The sequence below is a fragment of the Suncus etruscus genome, chromosome 12 (genome assembly GCF_024139225.1).
Source record: "Suncus etruscus isolate mSunEtr1 chromosome 12, mSunEtr1.pri.cur, whole genome shotgun sequence".
Lineage (NCBI taxonomy): Eukaryota > Metazoa > Chordata > Mammalia > Eulipotyphla > Soricidae > Suncus > Suncus etruscus.
In genome coordinates this window covers 32,206,099-32,227,963 of record NC_064859.1, presented here as the reverse complement: position 1 = coordinate 32,227,963, position 21,865 = coordinate 32,206,099, and the positions used below count along the sequence as shown (strand labels likewise).

General features: G+C 35.5%; 1 protein-coding gene across 4 annotated transcripts in view; it reads left to right on the top strand.

Annotated features, from left to right (window-relative positions):
- Nucleotides 1-21,865, top strand: part of EHBP1 (EH domain binding protein 1) — a 291,044-nt gene that overhangs the window by 65,180 nt on the left and 203,999 nt on the right. For all 4 annotated transcript variants that reach the window (XM_049784722.1, XM_049784723.1, XM_049784724.1 and 1 more), the window contains exons 4-5: nt 14,945-15,126; nt 20,475-20,614. In XM_049784722.1, coding sequence (XP_049640679.1) covers nt 14,993-15,126; nt 20,475-20,614 — 274 coding nt within the window. In that variant the 5' untranslated portion in view covers nt 14,945-14,992. The remainder of the gene's footprint in view (nt 1-14,944; nt 15,127-20,474; nt 20,615-21,865) is intronic.

Here is a 21,865-nt window from a genome sequence, read left to right as displayed (position 1 = left end):
CACTCTACCCCTGTGCTATCACTCTGGTCCCCTTACTGGATTTTTATACCTTATTATTTTAGAGGCAGAGAATATAACAGAGCATATTTAATTCACAATTCCTTGGTATTTGACTTTAGGAATGAAAGATTATGTTAACCAGCCTATGTAATTAATTTTGTCAGTAAACCTACATCTGTTATTTGCCATGCTAGGTAGCAGTGTTTCAAGTTATTGATGCTATTATAGATATAAATAGTGTTATCAGGTTACGACCTACTTTGATAGCTGTTTAATAACAGTTCTACCTTCACTAATTTCTCAATGAGGACAATTGACTGTTCCTGGAGTTGATATTCAACAGACATTCATGTCTATAGCAGCTATAGTGAATTGACATGTGACAAGAGTGTTGTTAAATGTTTAAAATGGTAAAAATATTATACTTGCCATTTTCAGGTGATTGAATACATTTGAATGTATATTGACTTAATTAAAATACATGTGTTTATTTTCCTTGATTTACAGTATAAAATTACAGGGCAACCATATAGATGAATGTACTATAAATATTTAACTTACCTTCTACTGATGCATGTTAAAATGGTTTTAAGTTCATTTGTTGGAATTCTAAATAGCACTGTTTGAGAAATTATGTACATGGTAGATTCCCAGAAATAGTGTTCATTATAAAGGGATATTTATGATCTTTTGATAGTAGTAGTGTTGTTGCATGTGGTTTATCTATGCTCAAATTTATATCTTGTATTAATTTACAGTGTAGTGATAAATATACACATTTTAGAGCCAAGTTGCCTGTATTCAGATTTGGGGTCTATTGCAAAATTCCTATATGACAATATTTTAATCATTTTATATCTCTTTTATAAGTGGGATAGTAATAGTATTTGTTTCACAGGGATATTAAATAAATAAGATGGAATATAAACTAATTAGGACAATATCTGATATAAAATAAGTAGTGTAGGTAATAACTTTTTAGTTTTTATTTTGTGCCTTATAAATTTTTTATTTTATGTATTTTTTTTACTATATGGGTCACAGTCCATGGTGGTCATTGCTAACTCCTGTTTGTACTCAGGGATCACTCCTGGAGGTGCTCAGGGGACTGTCTATTCATAGTGCTGAGAATAGAACCAGGGTTAGTCGTATATAAGGCAAGTGCCTTAACCATGATACTATCTCTTCTGCCCTTTGTGCCTTATGAACTTTCTTGTGCTATAAAAAGCTAGCTCAGTTTGGGCTAGGTGTTCTGCACACTATGATCCCTAGGCAGTGCTAAAAGTGACCCTGAAAACCTCCCAAATTTAAAAGCATGTTAGCACTGAAAAATTGAACATATACAATTAACAGTATTTTCAGAGTATAAAATCTCCTATACAGTTGAGAGGAATAGTTAAAATTCGTTCATAAAAAGCAGAGCAGTATCCCAAGGAGTTTGTTTTATCTTTATCCTGAATGAAAAAACAATCTTAATTAACCATACGCAGTTGTAAAAAGATTTCCACATTTCTCGAATTATTATGGCAGGATAAGATTGTACAGTGGTTAGTGATGGTTAATGACTGATATTGTTATTATTGGAAAGAGAAAAACAATCTCATTGCAAAATAGTCTCCAAATGTATTAGAAAGTTAACTGAAATAAAGCTAGAAGAGAATAAAAATTAGTATTTCTTAAAATTTTGATAAGTTTTTTTTTATCTTCTAAGCTATTGGAAAGAAATTTCAGAGGAAAATATACATAGATCTGTTTACACACAATGAAAAGTAATATATAATTTAAAATGTTAAGGTCAATCTACTAATGGAAATAGAAATGTCTATAATTTCTATAGTAAATGGCTGTCATTTAAGAAGGTTTTCAGATATGCAATCTTTGGTGGTTGGTGTAACTATTCAAGTAGCCAGCACAATTATCTTAAAGAAGTAGTAAATTTGTGAATGAAAACAAATATTTTTCCTGTATGATATGGAAAATAAGAAGCAGCTCATTGTTAAAAAGTAGGTAGTTACATTGCTATATTCTTGTCAAAGTATTTGTAGATATTACAAATGTCATGATAAAATGTTAACATGAAACTGTATTAATCTTACTTTAATTATAAAAGTTCACAAAAGAATATGAGCAATGTGTTACTGGATTTTTGGTGTTTGTGGTAGGGGAATGACCCATTTTAGCCGGAGCACAAAAGTCAGGTGTGTGGGCACTCCCAGCAATATTTGGCCAGTTGGACAGGAAGCTCAGCCCCTGTTGTGCTAGAAACCACCATAATCATTCACACCACTGGTGCTTGGGACCCTCTGGGCTATATCTGGCAATATTTAGGAAGTTATTGTGCTGAGAGTGGAACTCAGGTTGGGTGTATCTCCTCAACCCTGTGTATAATTTAGTTTTAATTAATAAAAACTGGAAAAACAGTGCAATAGTGATGAGATTTTATGTTACTTTATGTTTGCTTTCAGAATTTCTCTTTGTAAAATAATCTTGTGATGGGCCTCCATTATTTATGTAAAAACTTAGTTAAAATATCTTAAGTCATGAGTTTGAAAGCCATAATAAAAAAATTCCAACTATTATTAGTGCCTGAGTAGTGCACAGCACTAGGGCGTTTACATTGCACATGGCTAACCCAGAACGAACCTGGGATCGATCCCCAGCATCCCATCTGATCCCCCAAGCTAGGAGCAATTTCTGAGCACATATTCAGGAGTAATCCCTGAGGGTCACTGGGTGTAGCCCAAAAACAAACAAAAAATTTCTAACTATATTAACACTAAAAGTATCAGACAAAAAGATGTACTCTCAGTGTTTAAAGAACTTCAAACATCTTTTTTTTTAAGATTAAGATTCATTAGATAAAGGAACAAAAGGCATAACTAGGTTTATAAAAGAGAAAATATAGGGCCAAGGTATTAGTATAGCAGGTCGGATGCTTGCTTTGCATACAGCTGTCTTGCATTTGATCTCCGGCATATACTGTATGGTTTTCTGAGCCCTCTGGGAGTGAGCCAGAAGTAAGCTCTAAGCACTGCCGGGGTAGCAAAAAACCCTATTTAAAAAAAAAAAAAAAAAGAGAGAGAGAAAAATATAGATGATATTAACCACAAAAATATATTCAAGCACATGAGTTATCAAATGCAGATTTAAACAGTGAGATGGATATTTTCTCCATAGCTTAAAAAGGATTAAAAACTATTATACAGTGCTGATTGTGGGTGTGATAAGTGAGGTTGGCATAGTTACACACTATTGTCCGTAACTTGTAATTTCATTGGGAAACATTAAAATCCTTTACTAAAAATCTTACCCTTATCAATCTGTCTTAAAATTATTTATAAATGCTTAAATATTCTGGTCATAGTGATAATAATTGTGGCATCATTTCTGAGAATGAAAAAATAAGTGGTTACTTATGTATATTAACGGGAAATAGCTAAACAACTATGTGGCATAACCACATTTGGAGATATGTACTTCTAAAATTTAGATTCACAAACTTACAGTTAGTTTAAAAAATATGGCTGAAGAGGGAGGGAACAACAACAACAAAAAAACCGGCTGAGGCTGCCAACCAGTTCCCAAAATGAAAAGACAGATTCCCAGCCCACTTTGCCTTAGCCTGAGAAGAAGCTGCCACTGTCACTGCTGCTGATTTGCTCTCGCTTGCCCATTTTACCCACCTCACTGTGGATTATTGCTCACTACCAGATTTGGTTTCTGAGAAACCCCCAGTTCGAGGACATTTTATGATATGTGACTGCTAGGAGCCAGTTTTCAGATCCACAAGACCTTGTTGCAGGCTGAAGCTGTGCTCTAGATTTTATCCCCCTCTCTGACTATTTTAAAAACTAAAAAAAGACATATATATCTTCTTTGAATATTTCTTTATATGTGTTTCCTTAATAGGTAAAACACTTATTGTCTATCTCAGTGGTCCTCAAACTACAGCCCGTGGGCCACATATTGTATTTGTTCCCATTTTGTTTCTTCACTTCTAAATAAGATGTATGCAGTGTGCATAGAAATTTGTTCATAATTTTTGTTTTTACTATAATCTGGCCCTCCAACACAGTCTGAAGGACAGTGAACTGGCCCCCTGTTTAAAAAGTTTGAGGACCCCTGCATGATCTTCTTATGTAGTGGCAGTTTTCCCCATTCCGTTTTTGGAACTGTTTAGTAGGCAATTCTAGTAGATAAATTTCTCTTGGGTTCTGAGTTCATGTTAGAACCCAGTTATCGGGCCCGGAGAGATAGCACAGCAGCGTTTGCCTTGTAAGCAACCGATCCAGGACCAAAGGTGGTTGGTTCAAATCCCGGTGTCTCATATAGTCCCCTGTGCCTGCCAGGAGCTATTTCTGAGCAGACAGCCAGGAGTAACCCCTGAGCAATGCCGGGTGTGGCCCAAAAAAAACAAAAAACAAACAAAACAAAACAAAACAAAAAAAAAGAACCAGGTTATCGGGAGTGCTTAGCTTGTTACTTTTACCCCCAAATGCACCAGTAATGCCATGTGGCATTGTTCCTTTTTGCCTAGGCACATTAAAATGGGGAAATCATAGGTGTGCAAACAAATTCTTATCTAATAGGGATAGGAACACATAAATTTTATATTTCATTGGGGCCTTATACCCTGAATACTTGTCATAATGGCTTGGCTTAGGCTTCATAAGATTTGACATTGGCCATTCACCCCTGAACCTCGGATCCCATCTATGAAACCACAGTTTTCTACACCAGCACCAGGAACCAGACTTCCACCAGGGAAGACCCTACTGCTGCCGTGGCATCGACTTAAGCCAGAGTGGGTTCATATGACACCCTGACAACTTGATAACAGCAACAGCCTGCTTTCAGGGCAGGGTTCTCTGCATTGCCACCTAATGGTGAGATGAAACCAGAAGACGTTACATGTCACCTTGACATTGACATAGGATCTGTACAAAAACCAGGATCTCTAACTATAGTAACCTGAGGAGCTTTTACTGGGACAACAGAGAAAGACTTTGGGATTAGATAATTTAGTATGCCTGGAGCCTGTAGTTGGTCTTATGCCAGGATTCTTCATGGGTAAGGTCTCCCTGTTTTTATTTCAAAGGTTTTTCCTTTCTATTTTTCTCATATTTTGCTGTGCCTATGCAAAAAACAAACAAAACAAACCTGCCACACACAAACCTTTGTTTTTTGTAGTTTTTTTTAATCTCTTATCTTTTTAATCGAGGCTTCTGCCTTTTTAATAGAACCTTGGGACAAGGATTACTTTATTTTATCACATAATCTTGCATTTGTCTATGAAACTAAGAGAAAGGAATAAAGAAGGGCCGGGGGGCCAGAGTGTTAGCATAGTGGTAGGGCATTTGCGTTGCACACAGATGACCTGGAATGGACCCAGTTTCGATCCTGGCATTCCATATGGTCCCCCGAGCCTGCCAGGAGCGATTTCTGAGCACAGAGCCAGGAATACCCCTGAGCGCTGCTGGGTTGGACCAAAAACAAAAAAAAGAAAAAAGGCTGGGGGCCAGGGGCCAAGTGGTCTCGGGTGTATTGGTGGGGAAATAAATAAGGACAGAACTAGTCAACCCAAAGTCAACAATAATAGAATCAAGGGACCCAAACTTTAGCAATCTAAATTTAAAGGGGTGGGGCCTGTTATACTGGCAGGCCAGGAGGCAAAGGGTGGTAGTATAGGATGCTACCTGGGTCCATTGGTGGACGGATGCTGACACTGGTGGTGGGTAGGACCCTGACTCATTGTCTATCTGAAATTCAACTGTGAAGGACTATGTAGACCACAATTGTTTTTAATAAAGTAAAATTAAAAACAAATATGATTGATAAAATTATAGTCTGATTTCAAATTTCAGCACCATAAAACCTCTTGAGCATCATGAGTGTAGCCCAAGAGGACTACTCTGGCAAGGCCTAACACATCCACATGTCTCAACAGGAGCCACATGTCCATAGGCCAAATATCACTGAGCATGACTTGGACAATTCAAATGAAAAAAAAGTGTGGCTGAGGTGTAGCACAATATAGAGTATGTACTTTGTGTGCTAGGTCCTAGATTCAATGCCTGTATGCACATGCATACATGTTATACATGCATGCATTTGAGCGCACACACACTATCCCAAGCTCTAACAGAAGTGGTCACTGAGTAGAGCCAGAATTAAAACCTGAATCTGTCTGGGTGTGACTCAAAAAAAAAACAGAATAAACAAATGATATATTTATGTGTACATATACATACAGATATGTGTGTATATGTATATGTGTGTGTATATGTGTGCCTTTACCCCTTCCACCAGTGGGTCTGGAGAAGGGTAGTAGTGGTGAAATAATTTCCCAGGCAGTCAAAGTTTCATAGGAATCAGCCAGCCTTATTTCACGGCCCTAACCGCCATGTGCATTTCCTATGGTTTTTATCTGAGCCTTTTCCAAGCAACCACTTCTCTACTCCTTCTCTGGCTCTCTGCCTCTGTCTCCCTTTCAGGTGCCCTCCATGCTTCCTTGCTTTCTTTTTCTCCCCTGGCAACACCTTTTATACTTTACTCCAAACCTCAGGCCCCTCCCATGTGTGGGTGGTTCTGACCCTACAGGTGATATTAACATTTCAATAGAAAGTTTAGAACATTGGGGGAAGAGTACCTCACAATATAGTTATATATATCTATATACCTATATATCCACTCCCACTTGGCAACTTGGAGTAAGGACATAGCTCAGGGTTTAGTAGCATATGATGGGTGCACTTCTTGCATATTCAAGGACCCTAAATTCTATCCACAGAACCACATGGTCCCTTAAGTGCCACTAGGTGCCCTGATTGATCTGTGGTACACCAGGTTGACCCTGATGTCTAGCACAATTGGCCCCTATGTCCTATCACTTACCCTTGCATTGAACCTTCTGTCCCAGTTGGCTGTAGTCACCTCTGATCCCAGCTCCCAAAAATATTTGGATAGCTTGTGCTTATTTGACCTTTATCATGAGTACTTTAAGTTGCATTTTTTAAAACTTACTTGTTTCCCTTTATATGAAAAGCTTGAGGTTTTACATTTTTATTATTTTAGAAGGAAATTTTTATTTATTTTAAGATCAGTATATTAATTTTTATATTGTTTTTGAGAATCTATCCAAGCATATTTTTAATGTTGATTCTTTCAGTTTACATCTTCCATCCGACCATCTAAGTTGGTTATTTTAGCTGATATGGTTTCTAATTAAGTCTTTGTGGTTGAGAGAGCTTCATGTGGCATGTCTGCTTTAGCATTTAATTGCTCCACGAACTTCAAATTAAATTTTGTAGTATTCCTTTTGGTCTGCTGATGAAGCAAAGATCTTTTCAGCATGGCCCAAAAAATACAGCACTTTTGACAGCTCAAAGGACCAGCATCACAATTTTTAAAAAGTTAGGAATGTTTTGCTTTTAAATTAAATTTGAATCATTTTAAAATGAAGTCTAAAGTGTTATCATAAGAGTAAATGAAAGAATTCTGGTACATAATACTCTTACAAGTGCTTGTAGAAAATTGAAATAAAATTATTTTAGTTAATACTGTTTTACAACAAATCATTTTTAGACATACTAGTTTTGGGACACTTAGGTTGAAGTTGAAGGACATTTACTTAGTAGCTATTAGAAATGGTTTAACTTTTTTTTTGCATTTGCATGAGATATTTTAAAACTTTAAGGATCTACCCAACTCCACATTCTGTCATTTATAATTTGGAATTTTGAGATAGAGAAAATAATGTATTTTTCACAAGTGGTTATGTTAATTCTTTACTCTGAAAGAATATGCCTAGTCATATGACAATGAGGACAATTTAATACTGAGAACTAAAAGCACTTGCCTGTTTATATGTCCTTAGAATGCTGTTCAGAATTCTAATTTTTTTCCCTTTTATTTCTTGATACCATGATTCAGTGTACAGAATCAGGACAGAATTTAGAATTCTGATAAATAAGAATGAACAGAACTGAGCAACCTCATGTGATACTTTAAAAGGGTCCATGCTTCAGGCATTTTTTTGATTAATGGGTACTTTCTACTTGCTGAAGGTAATGTTGAAACTTGGCATTTAAACACCAGAAAATTACATGTTTCTATTGATGATCACAGATTCATATCTAGAGAATTTCATTAAAATAATTTCTCAAATAATCTTTTCTTTGGAGAAGTTAGATTTCACACTGTTCTTTGTGAGCCCCTCCAAGCAATTCTTAGTCAGTTATGCTTTGTAAGGATCTAAGGAGGTCGAACTGTGCAGGCTCCATGGTGCTGGGATTACCTGAGTCACTCTGACAGGCTGGGAATAGGGGACTTTAGGTCTATACTCTATGTTCAGGGACCTCTAGAGCTGTATCTTTTTTTTGTTTGTTTGTTTTTGCGCCACACCCGGCAGTGCTCAGGGTTTACTCCTGGCTATCTGCTCAGAAATAGCTCCTGGCAGGCACGGGGGACCATATGGGACACCAGGATTCGAACCAACCACCTTAGGTCCTGGATCGGCTGATTGCAAGGCAAACGCTGCTGTGCTATCTCTCCAGGCCCTAGAGCTGTATCTTATAATGTTTGGGAGAACATGTGGTGCTGGGTATTGAACTGGGACCTGCTGCATGGCAGACATGAGCCTCACCTAGCAACTTAAGTTATCTTACATTACTAATAATTATTAACTTGTGGAATCTAGGTCACCATGAGACAGGCAAATATTTAAAAAAATTTATTTGTGATCCAGTTTCAGAGGCCAGACTTATAATACAGGAGGTTAAAACACATGCCTTAACCAAGTTCCACATGGCTTGGAAGATTGCAGTTTGCAGCCCTAGCGGACCCTGATCACCATGGGGGTAGATTGGTAATCATGGGCACTAGAGGATTCTTCTATTAAACTGTCAGACTGGCTAGTTACTCTCTGGGAGTTACCCCAAATCTTCTGAGTAAACTTGAGAGACAAAGAAAAAGAAAAAAAGCTTTACCTCTGTTCTTGTTAAACTTAAAAAGAATTTTACTTATGCTGATGTGACAAACAAGAGAAAACTTGGGTAAAATATGACTCAAATAATCTTTATAAATGTACTTCCAAAATGACACAGATGTAAAGTGTCCAAAGAAGGTTTTTTTTTTTTCAAATTGAAAAATAGGAATTCTAGATGATAAGCATTCAAATCTACTTTCCATTGATGATTTTTATTGAATTTTTTACTTTTTTTATTTTTACTACTGTATGGTGATATAGTAAATTTCTGGCACACTCTCATTCTTCCAACATGGAAAGTTTAATGAGATCCCATTGTTGCACAAAGCTAACATTGCAGAACTGTGCCATCAGTGTAAGATGAAAAAGAAATAAACTCACTTCATAGAAGATGACAGTGAAGAAAATTTTTAGCATTAATGTGTAGAAGCTGTTTCACCTTTATCTTCTTGATGTAATAAAATTACAGTTTTATATTTGGTAGTTAGTATTTTTTATGAGAAAGTGAAGAATATACATTAAATACTTGTGCTGTATTGTAAAATACAGTTATTCACGAAAAGGCACATGTGTGATCATTTGGGTTTTTAACTTACTGCTTTTTTTCTTAAACACCTGTTTTACTTGAAAAAATTATCAACAGAATCATTATACATATTTGGGTATTTATTTGGCAAACGTTTTCTTGAAACTGAACACAGTGATCACAAATGAAAAAAATATTTTCTGCCAGTGATAAAATTCAAACTTAGAAATGAAAATTAGAATTTTAAAAAAAGTTTACATTGGTATGTAAACTTGAGAACTTCCCAAGTACTTAGAGATTTTTATGATAGAATATGTAATGATATAAGTAAATGTAGTTATTTTGGCATTTTATAATGAAATGTGTTAAAATTAGAAAATCATGTGACTAAAAATATATTCAACATGTATGAGAGAGCAATGAAATATAAGTCACCATTTAAAAATTGTCTTGATATAGTTTTAATTTTTAATATTCACTTGTTTTCTGAATTTACTTAAAAGACCCCAAAATTTTAGAACATGCCACTAAAATATGCCTAGTTTTTCCAGCTACATATCTTTATAAGACTATTTTTTTATGCTTGAAAACAATGATGAGCAGATGAAAGAATTAAGCTTTCTGTTAAAGCAGACACAGATCTTACTGGGGGATTAGAGAAAGATGGTCCAGTGGTGTGAGATGCTATCTCATTGTTTTGATTTGCATCTCCTTGATGGGGAGCATGTAATCATGTGCCTTTTGGCCATCTGTATTTCTTTTAGGAAGTGTCTATTCATTTCTCCTTTCATTTTTGGATGGAGTTAAATTTTTTTTTTTGCTTGTTTGTTTGTTTTTGCTGAGTTCTACCAGTACTTGTATATCTGGGATAATAACCCCTTATCTGATGGGGATTGGTGAATAGTTTCTCCCATTCCATGGGTAGTCTTTGTATCCTACTCATCATTTCCTTTGAGGTGCAGAAGCTTCTCTGTTTAATCTAGTCTCTATGTTTAAAGCCACTACTTTTGAGGAAAATGCATAAAAGACTAAATGAGTTAATATATGATAATCCAAATTGGCAAAAAATGAAAATAAAAAATATTGATAAATATGAAATAATGGAACATTATTAAGATATATAAATTAATTACCCATTTTGCAAAGCAATTGGACATTTTCTGGTAAACTTGTATATACACACACTCCATTACCAGCAATTTCCATATTAGAAATGTGCTCTAGATGAATAATAATCATTAGATTTTGGATACAAAATGTAAAATATGCATGTGCTTAGCTTTACATGTCAAATTGCTTACCAATTAAAATTCTTTAGCATTTTTATTTATTAATATTTGATAATGTTCAGTTTTTAAAAATATATGCCAGTCTGAATATGTGAAACTGATGCTCAGAGTGTGAAAAAATATGTCAGAGACTATTGAGTAGATGCTGCCATCACATTCTAATGCTGGTTTGTCTAATTCTACATAACTACAGAAGACTAGATCAAAAAAATAGGAATACCATTGTAAGACTTTTCTATTAATGACAATTGTTAAAAAAAATCAATGCAATCTGTTAAGTGAAATAATTTTGTATAAGAACTTCCTTAGTAATCTTGAAAGTGATTCTCTATGAACTGGATCAGAATTATCTGGTGAAGTAGAGAGGGGCAGTGTAACGGGGGAAAAGGATGGGACTTAAACTTTAGAATTGTAGCAGATTCTTGAGCTTGTTTCTAGTTTAACTTCTTTAAGATCTCTAGTAAGAAATTTTGGGATCTAAATTTTTTGCACTCCTCGTTTTATTCTTATAGTTCAATAAACCAAACTTTTAAAAATTACTGTTTTAAGGGTCGGAGCAATAGCGCAATGGTAGGGTGTGTACCTTTGACGTGGCTGATCCAGGACAGACCCCCAGTGTTCCATATGATCCCCCAAGCCAAGAGCAATTTCTGAGTGCATAGCCAGGAGTAACCCTGAGCATCACCGTTGTGGCCCCAAAACCAAAGCCCCCCCCCAAAAAAAACATTACTGTTTTAGGTATTTTGAAATCATTTTCTAAATACTGCCAGGTTCACACTGACTGACTAGTAAACCTAACCTTGATGACAAAACTAGTCTTTCATATATGTAAGCACTTACTCCACCACCACCACCACCACCACCACCACCACCACCACCACCACCACCACCACCACCACCACCACCACCACCACCACCACCACCACCACCACCACCACCACCACCACCACCCCCCCGCATACTTATTGGTGCTCAAATCCTATCTCTACACTTAAGGATTATTCCTTGCAGGCTCAGGGGACCATAAAGGGTGCCAAGAATTGAACCTCAGTTAGACACGTGCAAGGTGTATCTTGTCTTTCCAGCCCCTGTAAACAGCATTTTTTATTGACTTGTGTCATTGTGTCATTTGACTTTGCTTTTGTAAGAGTTTCTCTATACTATGCATTTTCTTATTTCTGTCCTTTAATTCAACTTGCACAAGATACGAAATAGCATTAGGGCTTCTGAGAACAATAATTTTTCTCTAAGTTCTCTCTCCCTCTCTACATTATTGACTTCCAGTCTTTCAAATAATCCCTATAGAATACAAATCATATATTCATATAGCAGTGCAACTTGTCATCAATCTTGAATTTGGGAGTAAATTCAGGTTTTATAAAATGAAAACTCATGGAACAGGGCTTAGAGCTATTATAAAAGATTCTTACAGATTTCTCATTAGTGTTCTTTTTTTTTTTAATAATATTTTATTTAAACACCTTGATTACAAACATGATTGTGGTTGGGTTTCAGTCATGTAAAGAACACCCACCATCACCAGTGCAACATTCACAGTGTCCCAAATATCCCTCCTTCCCACCCCACCCCCGCCTCTACTCTAGACATTGTTCTTTTCAATTTGTATTTTCTCTGAGTATCTAACTCTAAGGAGGAAAACTTCTGAACTTGATGAAAAATTACTAAAATAGATTACCATTTAGATCTTTTCCCAATAAGAACCTGGATTCTAGTGAGAGCTTGTGTTAATATCCTTTCTGTAGAAGACAGAGCCCTGTACTATAATCATTGTTGCTGAATAAATACTTAATTAAATGGAATTGTTAATTACGTTTTGAATTTTGTCCGTATAATAATTGAAAGTATAGAAAATTAATATTAACATATAAATTACATTTATATGTTGATATTAAACTAATATTTGAATATAGAGTAAATTAATATTAAGGAATCAACATTATACTTTGAGAGACTTTGTTTTTTTGTTTGTTTGTTTGTTTTTGCTCAGGGATTACTCCTGCCTCTACACTCAGAAATCACTCTTGGCAGGCTCAAGGAACCATATGGGATGCTGGGATTTGAACTACCGATTTTCTGCATGCAATGCAAACACCTTACCCCGATGCTATCTCTCTGGCCCCGAGACTTTTTTTTAATAAAAACTGAAAATAGGGCCCAAGGAGGTAGTACTATGGGTAATTCTATATGGCTTCCTGAGCTTCACCAGAAATGATCCCTGAGTACAGAGCCTGAAGTTAGCTCTGAGCAAGTCTTGTTGTGGCCCCAAACTAATGTATAAATAGTAAGAAAATAATATGTAACATTTGGTATATCACACTTTAAAAACAGATGTTTTGAAATTTATATTATGTAGAAGTTATTAGTCTAAAGGTATAAAAGATTATTGTTGATATCAGTATAATAAATTGATACTCCCAGATCATATTTTTTCATTTTACACATTGTCAGAATCTTAGGCCTTAATCTTATTCTTTGACTGACAGTAGCGACCAGGAAAGAATTACACTGTATTGTTTGAAGTAGTGACATCTGTTCAACTTGATTCAGTTGAAGGTATTTGCATATTCTTAAGTATTTCTTCTGAGAGGGCTTAAATCCTTCTCAAGTGTTTGATGTATTTTGAAATTCATTCATAAGGTATCTACATGCACTAATAGTTCTATATAATATTTCAGTGCATAATCTGACAGATAAGACCATATTTTTAAATAAGGTGTTCTTAAAGGATGCTTCATTTTTCTTCTTCTGTTGGCAGAAATGTCAGGTTTTTAAAATACAAGCTTTAATGTTTTGACCAATTTTTTTTATTTAGATAAGCATGTCAATCATAGGGCAAATAGCTATTAAATAATAACTCACAGGGTAATGATAATTTTTGTTTTGATTGGATAAATATTAATTTTATAGAAAACCATTGTTGAATTTAAGTGAATTTTTCTGTAGTCTCCGTATAAGAAATGTTAACAACTATCAAGGTTACTGACACACTTAATATCACACACCTTGGAAATGAGATCTTCAAATTTTCTCTGAATTGAATCTCTAAACCTTGAGGAATGATAAGTTCTGACTTGCTACAATGATGGCATATGTTTTCCTTTCCATCTTTAAAGTAAATTTTATTTCTAAAGTTTCCCCTTGCCATAGAACACGAAATGTCCTACACATCATCACATCTCCCAAGAATTGACACTATCTTGTACATCAATATTGTCCTGACATAATACTGCTATCCTTTTTTTTTTAAATTATTATTCTCTTTTTTTTTGAAAGAATATTTTTGAAATGGAATAGCTTATTAACAAAATATTGAACACATCTGATAGAAGTAGATTTTCTTTGGTATTTCATTATCAGCAAATTAGAAGTAATTTTCTAGAGAATTTAGGGATCTACTGGGTCAGTTAACAGTGTCTAACATACATGTGGAGTCTGAGAAACTTGACGGTTTCTTCCTTGATATATGGAAGCTTGGGAAAGGGAGAGAAAACTAATGACTGGAATGATCAGGAACCTGTCTTGGAAAGAAATCAGCTCAAATTACAGAATAGCTAGTTTTTTAGAAGTATAGGCAAAATGAAATAAAATGCCATGTAAACTGGGAATTCTGTTAAAAAAATTTTAGGCATTCCACAGATTGAATTATATTACAAAAATTAGATTAAGTTAATTAAATTAAATATAATCAGAAAAAATAACTTGGATATTGTTGATGCCTAGTCCTGATGAATACCTTCTTTTATATAGAACATCTTTTATATATAGACAACATATGTGTAGTATATACATATATATTATGTATAATACTATGTGTATATATGTGTGTGTATATATATATACCCTAGAGGCCTTCTATTCTTTCTGGTTTTTGTTTTTTAGGCTTTTTTTTTCACCTGTCTTGATGTATTTAGAATTTTTTTTAATATTCCTTTATTTTTGCCTGGACAACTTCAGTTTTATATCTGCTTAAGCATATAAAAGCTTGATAATGCTCATCATGATTTTGTTTTATTATTTGTTTCAGGAGCTCATTGGAATAGATTTTTAAGTAATAACCATATTATTAAAATAATATTTCATTACAAAGTAAAAAAAATTCAAAATTATGTTTTTGTCTTCTAGGAATCCCCTTCTGGTAGAAGAAAAGCTCTTGCTACTAGCAACATCAACATGAAGCAGTATGCAAGTCCTATGCCAACTCAGACTGATGTCAAGTTAAAGTTCAAACCATTATCTAAAAAAGTTGTATCTGCCACTCTCCAGTTTTCATTATCTTGCATTTTTCTTAGGGAAGGAAAAGCCACGTAAGTTTCTTTTGTCAAATAAGTTACTTCAGAGTATGCTTTAAAATCACTATAAGAAAGTAGCTGTCACTCAGTTGACTTGCAACAATTAACATATCTGCATGCCAATCATTCTTGTCATTCTTTGTTTCAGAGTCTGAATTAAGTGACCTCCTTGTTATTGCCTTTTGACTCTAGAGAATTAATAATAGCGATTGCTGCAGTTTTCAGGTTTAAGTTGTGAATTATGGGGCATCATGTAGTTTTTTACATTTCAGCTTCTTTATGTAAGTTGTACTTTGAAGCAGAAACAATTCAATTTTTTTTATAAATTGCTGTATTTAAAGACCATATATTACATAGTTGCTCATAATACATTGTTCTAAGACAATCCCATCACCAATGTGAAATTCATTCCATCATTGTCTCCAAATTCACACCCATTCCCAGGGTTTACCCCCTGACTAGCATTAAAAAAAGCATTTATTTTGCTTGTTTACAGGCAAGTGGGGATAAAACTATTTTTTAAAGTACAGCAATAAGAAAATTTGTGTATCTTTTAATGAGGCCATTAAGTCCTTGTCAGAGGTTTGCTAAGGAATTTGTTTCTGAACATTAGGTAGTTTTGATTTCATGTTGATGTCTAAATTGATGTGTTTCTATTGGTATGACATCAAAAAATTTGGAGTTGTCATGCAGACACATATACATGTATGGCTATGTGGTCCAGGAATCCCAAGTTTTGTGACTTTTGTAGGATGTGACTTTGGCTGCCAGGGCTTCTGAAATTATAAGAAAGGGTGGATATGCAGGGTTGCCCAGATTCCAAAAAAGTTCTGGTAATGTCAGCTCAAATACTGGAATACCCGGAGCTTTGGTCTGTTTGGTATTTCTGCAGAGATCAGTGGTAAGGTGGTAAAGCTGGGCCGTTGTGTGACGTGATGATTGTAGGCAGTAGGTGCAGCTGGTGTATCTTCAGCAGGGTGGGGACTTGGCCCACCCTCTCATCCTGACATTGCTGTTTTTGGCTGCGCAGCAAGTGTACCCATAATTTTTCATGAGTTGGTATATATCTTGAGAATATATTGATTCTGTGGAGCCAGCTGCATGCAGATATGGTGACTGCGAATATCAATTCTTAAAGCTGTTTGATGCAGCTGAGACATAAAGGAACTCTGAAATTTCAAGTATATAAAGGATAAAATATTAAGGAACTTTAACAATTCATGTTCTTTAACTCCGTCTTTAAAATTTGCATTGGAAAATTCCATTAGGTAGCTAGTTTGCTATTATCCTTTTCAAAAAGTTTCTTAAGTACTGGGTAGGAATTACCCAAAGATAATTCCTGTACATAGTTCTAATTTGTTAAAGGTAAGTTCATGGGCTGAAGAGAGAGTACAGGGCTTGAAACACTTGCCTTACCCTCAGTGGACTCTGATTTGGCATTGCACATGGGTCCCTCAAGTACCACCAGGAGTGATTCTTTAGAACATATCCAGCCAGAATTAAGCCCTGAGTAACACCAGGTGGGATCCCAAGCTCCCTAAAAAAAGTAAACCCCTGAACTTCTAATGGAATAAAATGAGATGAACGTGCCTAAAACAGAGTGGGAAAAGTAGTATTCAGCTGAAAGTTGCATACAATCATGTCAAGGTTAAATATTTTTAGTGAAAGTGTTGCTCTCTACTTGGAGTGGAATGTCAGGGAGAGGAGAATCAAATTGTGTCCCTAGACTTAGAAGGTGATGGGAAGAAGCCAGCTATAATCATTTCAGTCCTATGGGTTGTGAATGTGGAATGTGGTTTCTAAATTGGACGTGTCTGCATGACTGATTAGATTATGTTCTGTGTGTCAGTCAAAATGAGATGTTTGTCACTCATCTCCGAGCAGCAAACGACTTTATAGACAACAGTAAGTCTCTTCTCTGGAAAGTTGGCATTTAAATGAGTGTGGTAGGGGAACAGCATAGAATGTAAGTGATTAGTATTTTAGCTCTTGACATTAAACTATAAATTTAATGACTGAGAAAATAAAAATAAAGGACTTACCTACTGTGAAATCCAAACCACAAGGAAAAGAAGAAATGAGGAAACAATATCAGAGGAAATTATTTGGAATCCCTTCCTTTGGACAGAAGCTGTAAGTTTACAGGGATATGGGTCAGAGGACAGTCATGCAAATGTTTCTATTTGAGTGGAGTATTCCCACAGTATACTGTTGCCTTCTGATTCCTTTCTTTTTTCCCTAGTTCAAAGAAAATTGTTGAAGATACAAATGAGATTTTTGAAAAAGTAAACTTAAGCTAATAGTTTAAGAATGTTATTATATCTTAAAATTATCTCAGTAAAATTTGAGCAATTTTAAGGTATTCATATGAGCTAATGGAATATTTTTATTCATGTAGACTTAATGTAACTAAATTTATTTTGAAAGGGGAAATGATTTTCTTGAATTATGAGATAAAATATTAATATGTATTTTTTATTAATAAGTATTTTAAAATGTATTTTATTGTAGAAGAACATGAGAAACAATGTTATTAACTTTAATTTTCTGAACTGGCGGTCAATATACCAGGTTGAAATTTGGTCTGTCTATGAAGGTTGATATAGAATTTCAAATTTATTTGAAATTTAAGATGAAAACAATAGCACAAGAAAACAGATGATTTGAAGTTTAGACTACTTAATGAAATTAAATCAACTTAATACATTATTTTATTTTATTTAAATATATGCGTGCTGCATTATAAATCAACACATATAATTTTCCATCTTAAAATTTTAAAGTGGCTAGACTGTGTTTTAAAGTGATTTTTCTGCTATGCTAGTCATTTAACATTGGTATAATCCTAGCTCTTGAGTAGCCTCTTTGAAAAAGTTTCTCTTTAGATTAGATTTAAATAAATTTACAAGGATTTACTACTTCTTTTTCTTCCAATCCACAAACCCAAAACAGTTCCTAGATTTCAGATTTAGAATTTCTATTTTAATTCCTTTTGCTGTTTGTTTTTGTTTTGGGACCACACCTGGCTGTACTCAGGGGTTACTCCTAGTTCTTTACTTAGAAATAATCCTGGCAGACTCTAAAGACCATATAGGGGGCCGGAGTGGTGGCGCAAGCAATAAAGCATCTGCCCTGCCTATGCTTGCCTAGGACATATCGCAGTTTGACCCCCTCCCCCCCCCCCCCCGGCATCCTATAGAGTCCCCTAATCCAGGTGCAATTTCTGAGCACATAGCCATACTTCACATACTCCTGAGCATCACCGGGTGTGGCCCAAAAACAAAAACCCAAAACAAACAAAAGACCATATGGGATGCCCTGGATTGAACCCAGGTCAGCCTTGTGCAAGGCAAATGTGCCTGCCCTCTATTTGATTCCCTTTTAAAAGTTTGAATGTTGAGGATGAAGACATATGCAGAGGGTACAGTTCTTGTCTAGCATGCTGCCCACTAGATTTGATCTTCAGCACTACATAAGGTTTCTTCCTTGGAACTGCCTGAAATAAGCCCTGACTAAGCACAGCCAGGCATGACCCTATCCCCCTGTATCCCCATAAATGTTTGATTGTTGTCAAGCTTAGATCTCATTTAACTTGCACTATTCCACTATTTCTGTGAAACAAGGTTTTGTGTCTAGACCTCATATTTTAGAAACAGTATTTTAATTCTATTAAAATATTTTTAGTCTTGCAAAGACACAGAAGTTTTTTTTTTACCTGTTAACTCTAAATCCTGTTTACTTTTTATTAAGCACACTATTTAAGAATTAGTGATATTGATTACCTATATTTTAAAATGTTCTAGTGTATCTGTTAATGAGATATACTGTTTTATAGTTAGATTATATTATTTTGTTAAGAAATAAACCTTTGAAATGGTGACTAGGATTTAGAGTACCCATAGCATGGAAGAAACTATTTACCCAATACCCATCGATAAGGGGTTAATATTCAAGTTATACACTGGTAGGGCATGGCAAGAAAAAACATCTAACCCCATCCAAAAATGGGAAGGAGAAATGAACAGACATTTCCTTATAGAAGAACTACAAATGGCCAAAGGCACATGAAAATAATGTTCCATATCACTAATCACCAGTGAGATGCAAATCAAAACAACAATGAGATTGCATCTTATACCACAGAGTGCCACTTAACACACACACACACACACACACACACACACACACACACACACACACACACACACACCAGTGTTGGTGTGGATGTAGGGAGAAAGGAACTCTCATTCACTGCTGATGGGAATGCCGATTAGTCCAGCCTTCCTGGAAAACAATATAAATATTCTTCAAAAAACTAGAAATTGAGTTTCCATATGTCCCAGTACTTCCACTTCTAAGAATATACCAGGAACCCCCCCCCCCAAAAAAAAAAAAAAACAATGGAGAAAAGTCTGTATCCCTATTTTCACTGCAGCACTATTTTCAATAGCCAGAATCTGGAAACAACCCAGGTGCCCGAGAACAAATGAGTGGATAAAAGAAACTGGTACATCTACACAACGGAATACTACACAGCTGTTAGAACAATGAAATTTGAAATTTTCTTACAGGTGGATATGGAGAGTATTATGCTGAGTGAAATGAATTAGGAGAGAGGCATAGAATGTGCACTCATTTGTAGACTATGAATAAAAGATAGTATGTAATAATATTGAAGACAATAGAGATAAGGGCCAGGAAGACTAGTCCATGGTATGAAGCTTCCTACAAATAGCAGGAGAGTACAGCTAAGACAAAGAAGGGACTGCTTTGATGATGATAGCTGGAAAAGATTTGGACAAGAATTGGGTGCTGAAAGGAGATAAAGTGATGGGTATGATAACCCTCAGACAAGAATGCAAACCACAGTGCCTAAAAGGTGTGGGGGGGAGAGAGAGAGAGAGAGAGAGAGAGAGAGAGAGAGAGAGAGAGAGAGAGAGAGAGAGAGAGAGAGAGAGAGAGAGAAAGGGAGGGGGAGGGGGAGAGGAAAGAGAAGAAAGGAGAGAGAGAGAGAGAGAGAGAGAGAGAGAGAGAGAGAGAGAGAGAGAGAGAGAGAGAGAGAGAGAGAGAGAGAGAATGAGAATGAGAATGGCAGGCAGGCAGGCAGGCAGGCAGGCAGGCAGGACATTTTTGGTGGGAAATATGCACCGAGGGGTGTTATACAGCTGCAGGACTGAAAAATCATGAATAATTTTGTATTTGAGGAAAAAAAGAAACCAACTATATTTATTATTAATAATCTTGTATTCAGGTGTTTTAAATAAAGTAATTAATTTTTTAAAAAGGAAAAAAAAGATAATCCCTTTTCAAGCAATACTACTTACTGAATTGTATACTGTTTTTTTTTTAAATCATTGATGTAGGGATGAAGATATGCAAAGTTTGGCTAGTTTGATGAGTATGAAGCAAGCTGATATTGGGAATTTAGATGATTTTGAAGAAGATAATGAAGAAGATGATGAGACCCGAGTGAATCAAGAAGAAAAGGCAGCAAAAATTACAGGTTGGTTTTATTAATAAAAAGCTAAAATAAAAGTTCATCTTATTGAAAAACTTAAGTCTCAGAAAAAGTACTTTCACCAATGAGGTCCCCCCCCCTTTTGTTAAGCCTTTTCAGCATAATATCAGGGGTCTCAAACTAAATTTACCTAGGGGCTGCAGGAGGCAAAGTCGGGGTGATCCTTGAGTGCAAAGTCAGTAGTAAGCCTTGAACATTGGGGGCTGTGACCCAAACAACTAAAACAAAACAAAAAAAAGATTCCTCTAAGGCAGGGCCACAAAACGTTGTACAGAGGGCCCTTTGTGGCCCGCGGGCCGCGAGTTTGAGACCCCTGATATATTATTGAGCCTTCTGAAAACTGCATGCTGATAATAATTAACAGATATCAACAGTTTAAGTCCAAGATTAGTCAAGAAAAATTTGGATTTTTCTGCAATTACTGATTCTAATATAATGGAGCCTACTTAAATTATTTTTGTCAGTGTACCAATGACCCCTGCATGAGATCTGCCGTCCAGATGAAAATGGGTAGATCTATTGCCTACCTTCTCTGGCTTTGTGTTGATTCACTTAAATTGTTTGGGCAGTCTCTTTTTTAATTCATAAATCATAATCATACTTTATAGATAGAAATTAATTAACATATATTCCAGGATTGGTCCAACTAGTAGGATGGTAGTCAGATCCCTTTTTATTGATTCATTAATAAATATCAAGAATTTGACTATCACAGGCCAAAATTCTTCAATTCAAGGCCCACACTTCACTTTTGCGTCACTTCTTAAAATCTGTTGTCAGGAATTGCTTAGTCTTATATACGAATACAAGTGAAGTTATTATTTTGCAGCATTTCATGAATATTGTTTTCTAATTTATATAAGTATTTTGATTTCTTATTAACCCATGGATCTTTAAGAGAGTATTTTTATCATGAACTTTAAAAATTACTTTCTAGTTTTTAATTTCTAGTTTGATTTCCTTCAGATAGAATCTGAAGTGTTCCAAATTTCAATTTTAAAAAGTATGCTTAGGATCATTTTTGTCTATACATGAACTATTTTGTAAATCAGTCTTCCTTCCTTCCTTCCTTCCTTCCTTCCTTCCTTCCTTCCTTCCTTCCTTCCTTCCTTCCTTCCTTCCTTCCTTCCTTCCTCCCTCCCTCCCTCCCTCCCTCCCTCCCTCCCTCCCTCCCTCCCTCCCTTCCTCCCTCCCTCCCTCCCTCCCTTTCTCCCTCCCTCCCTCCTTCCTTCCCTC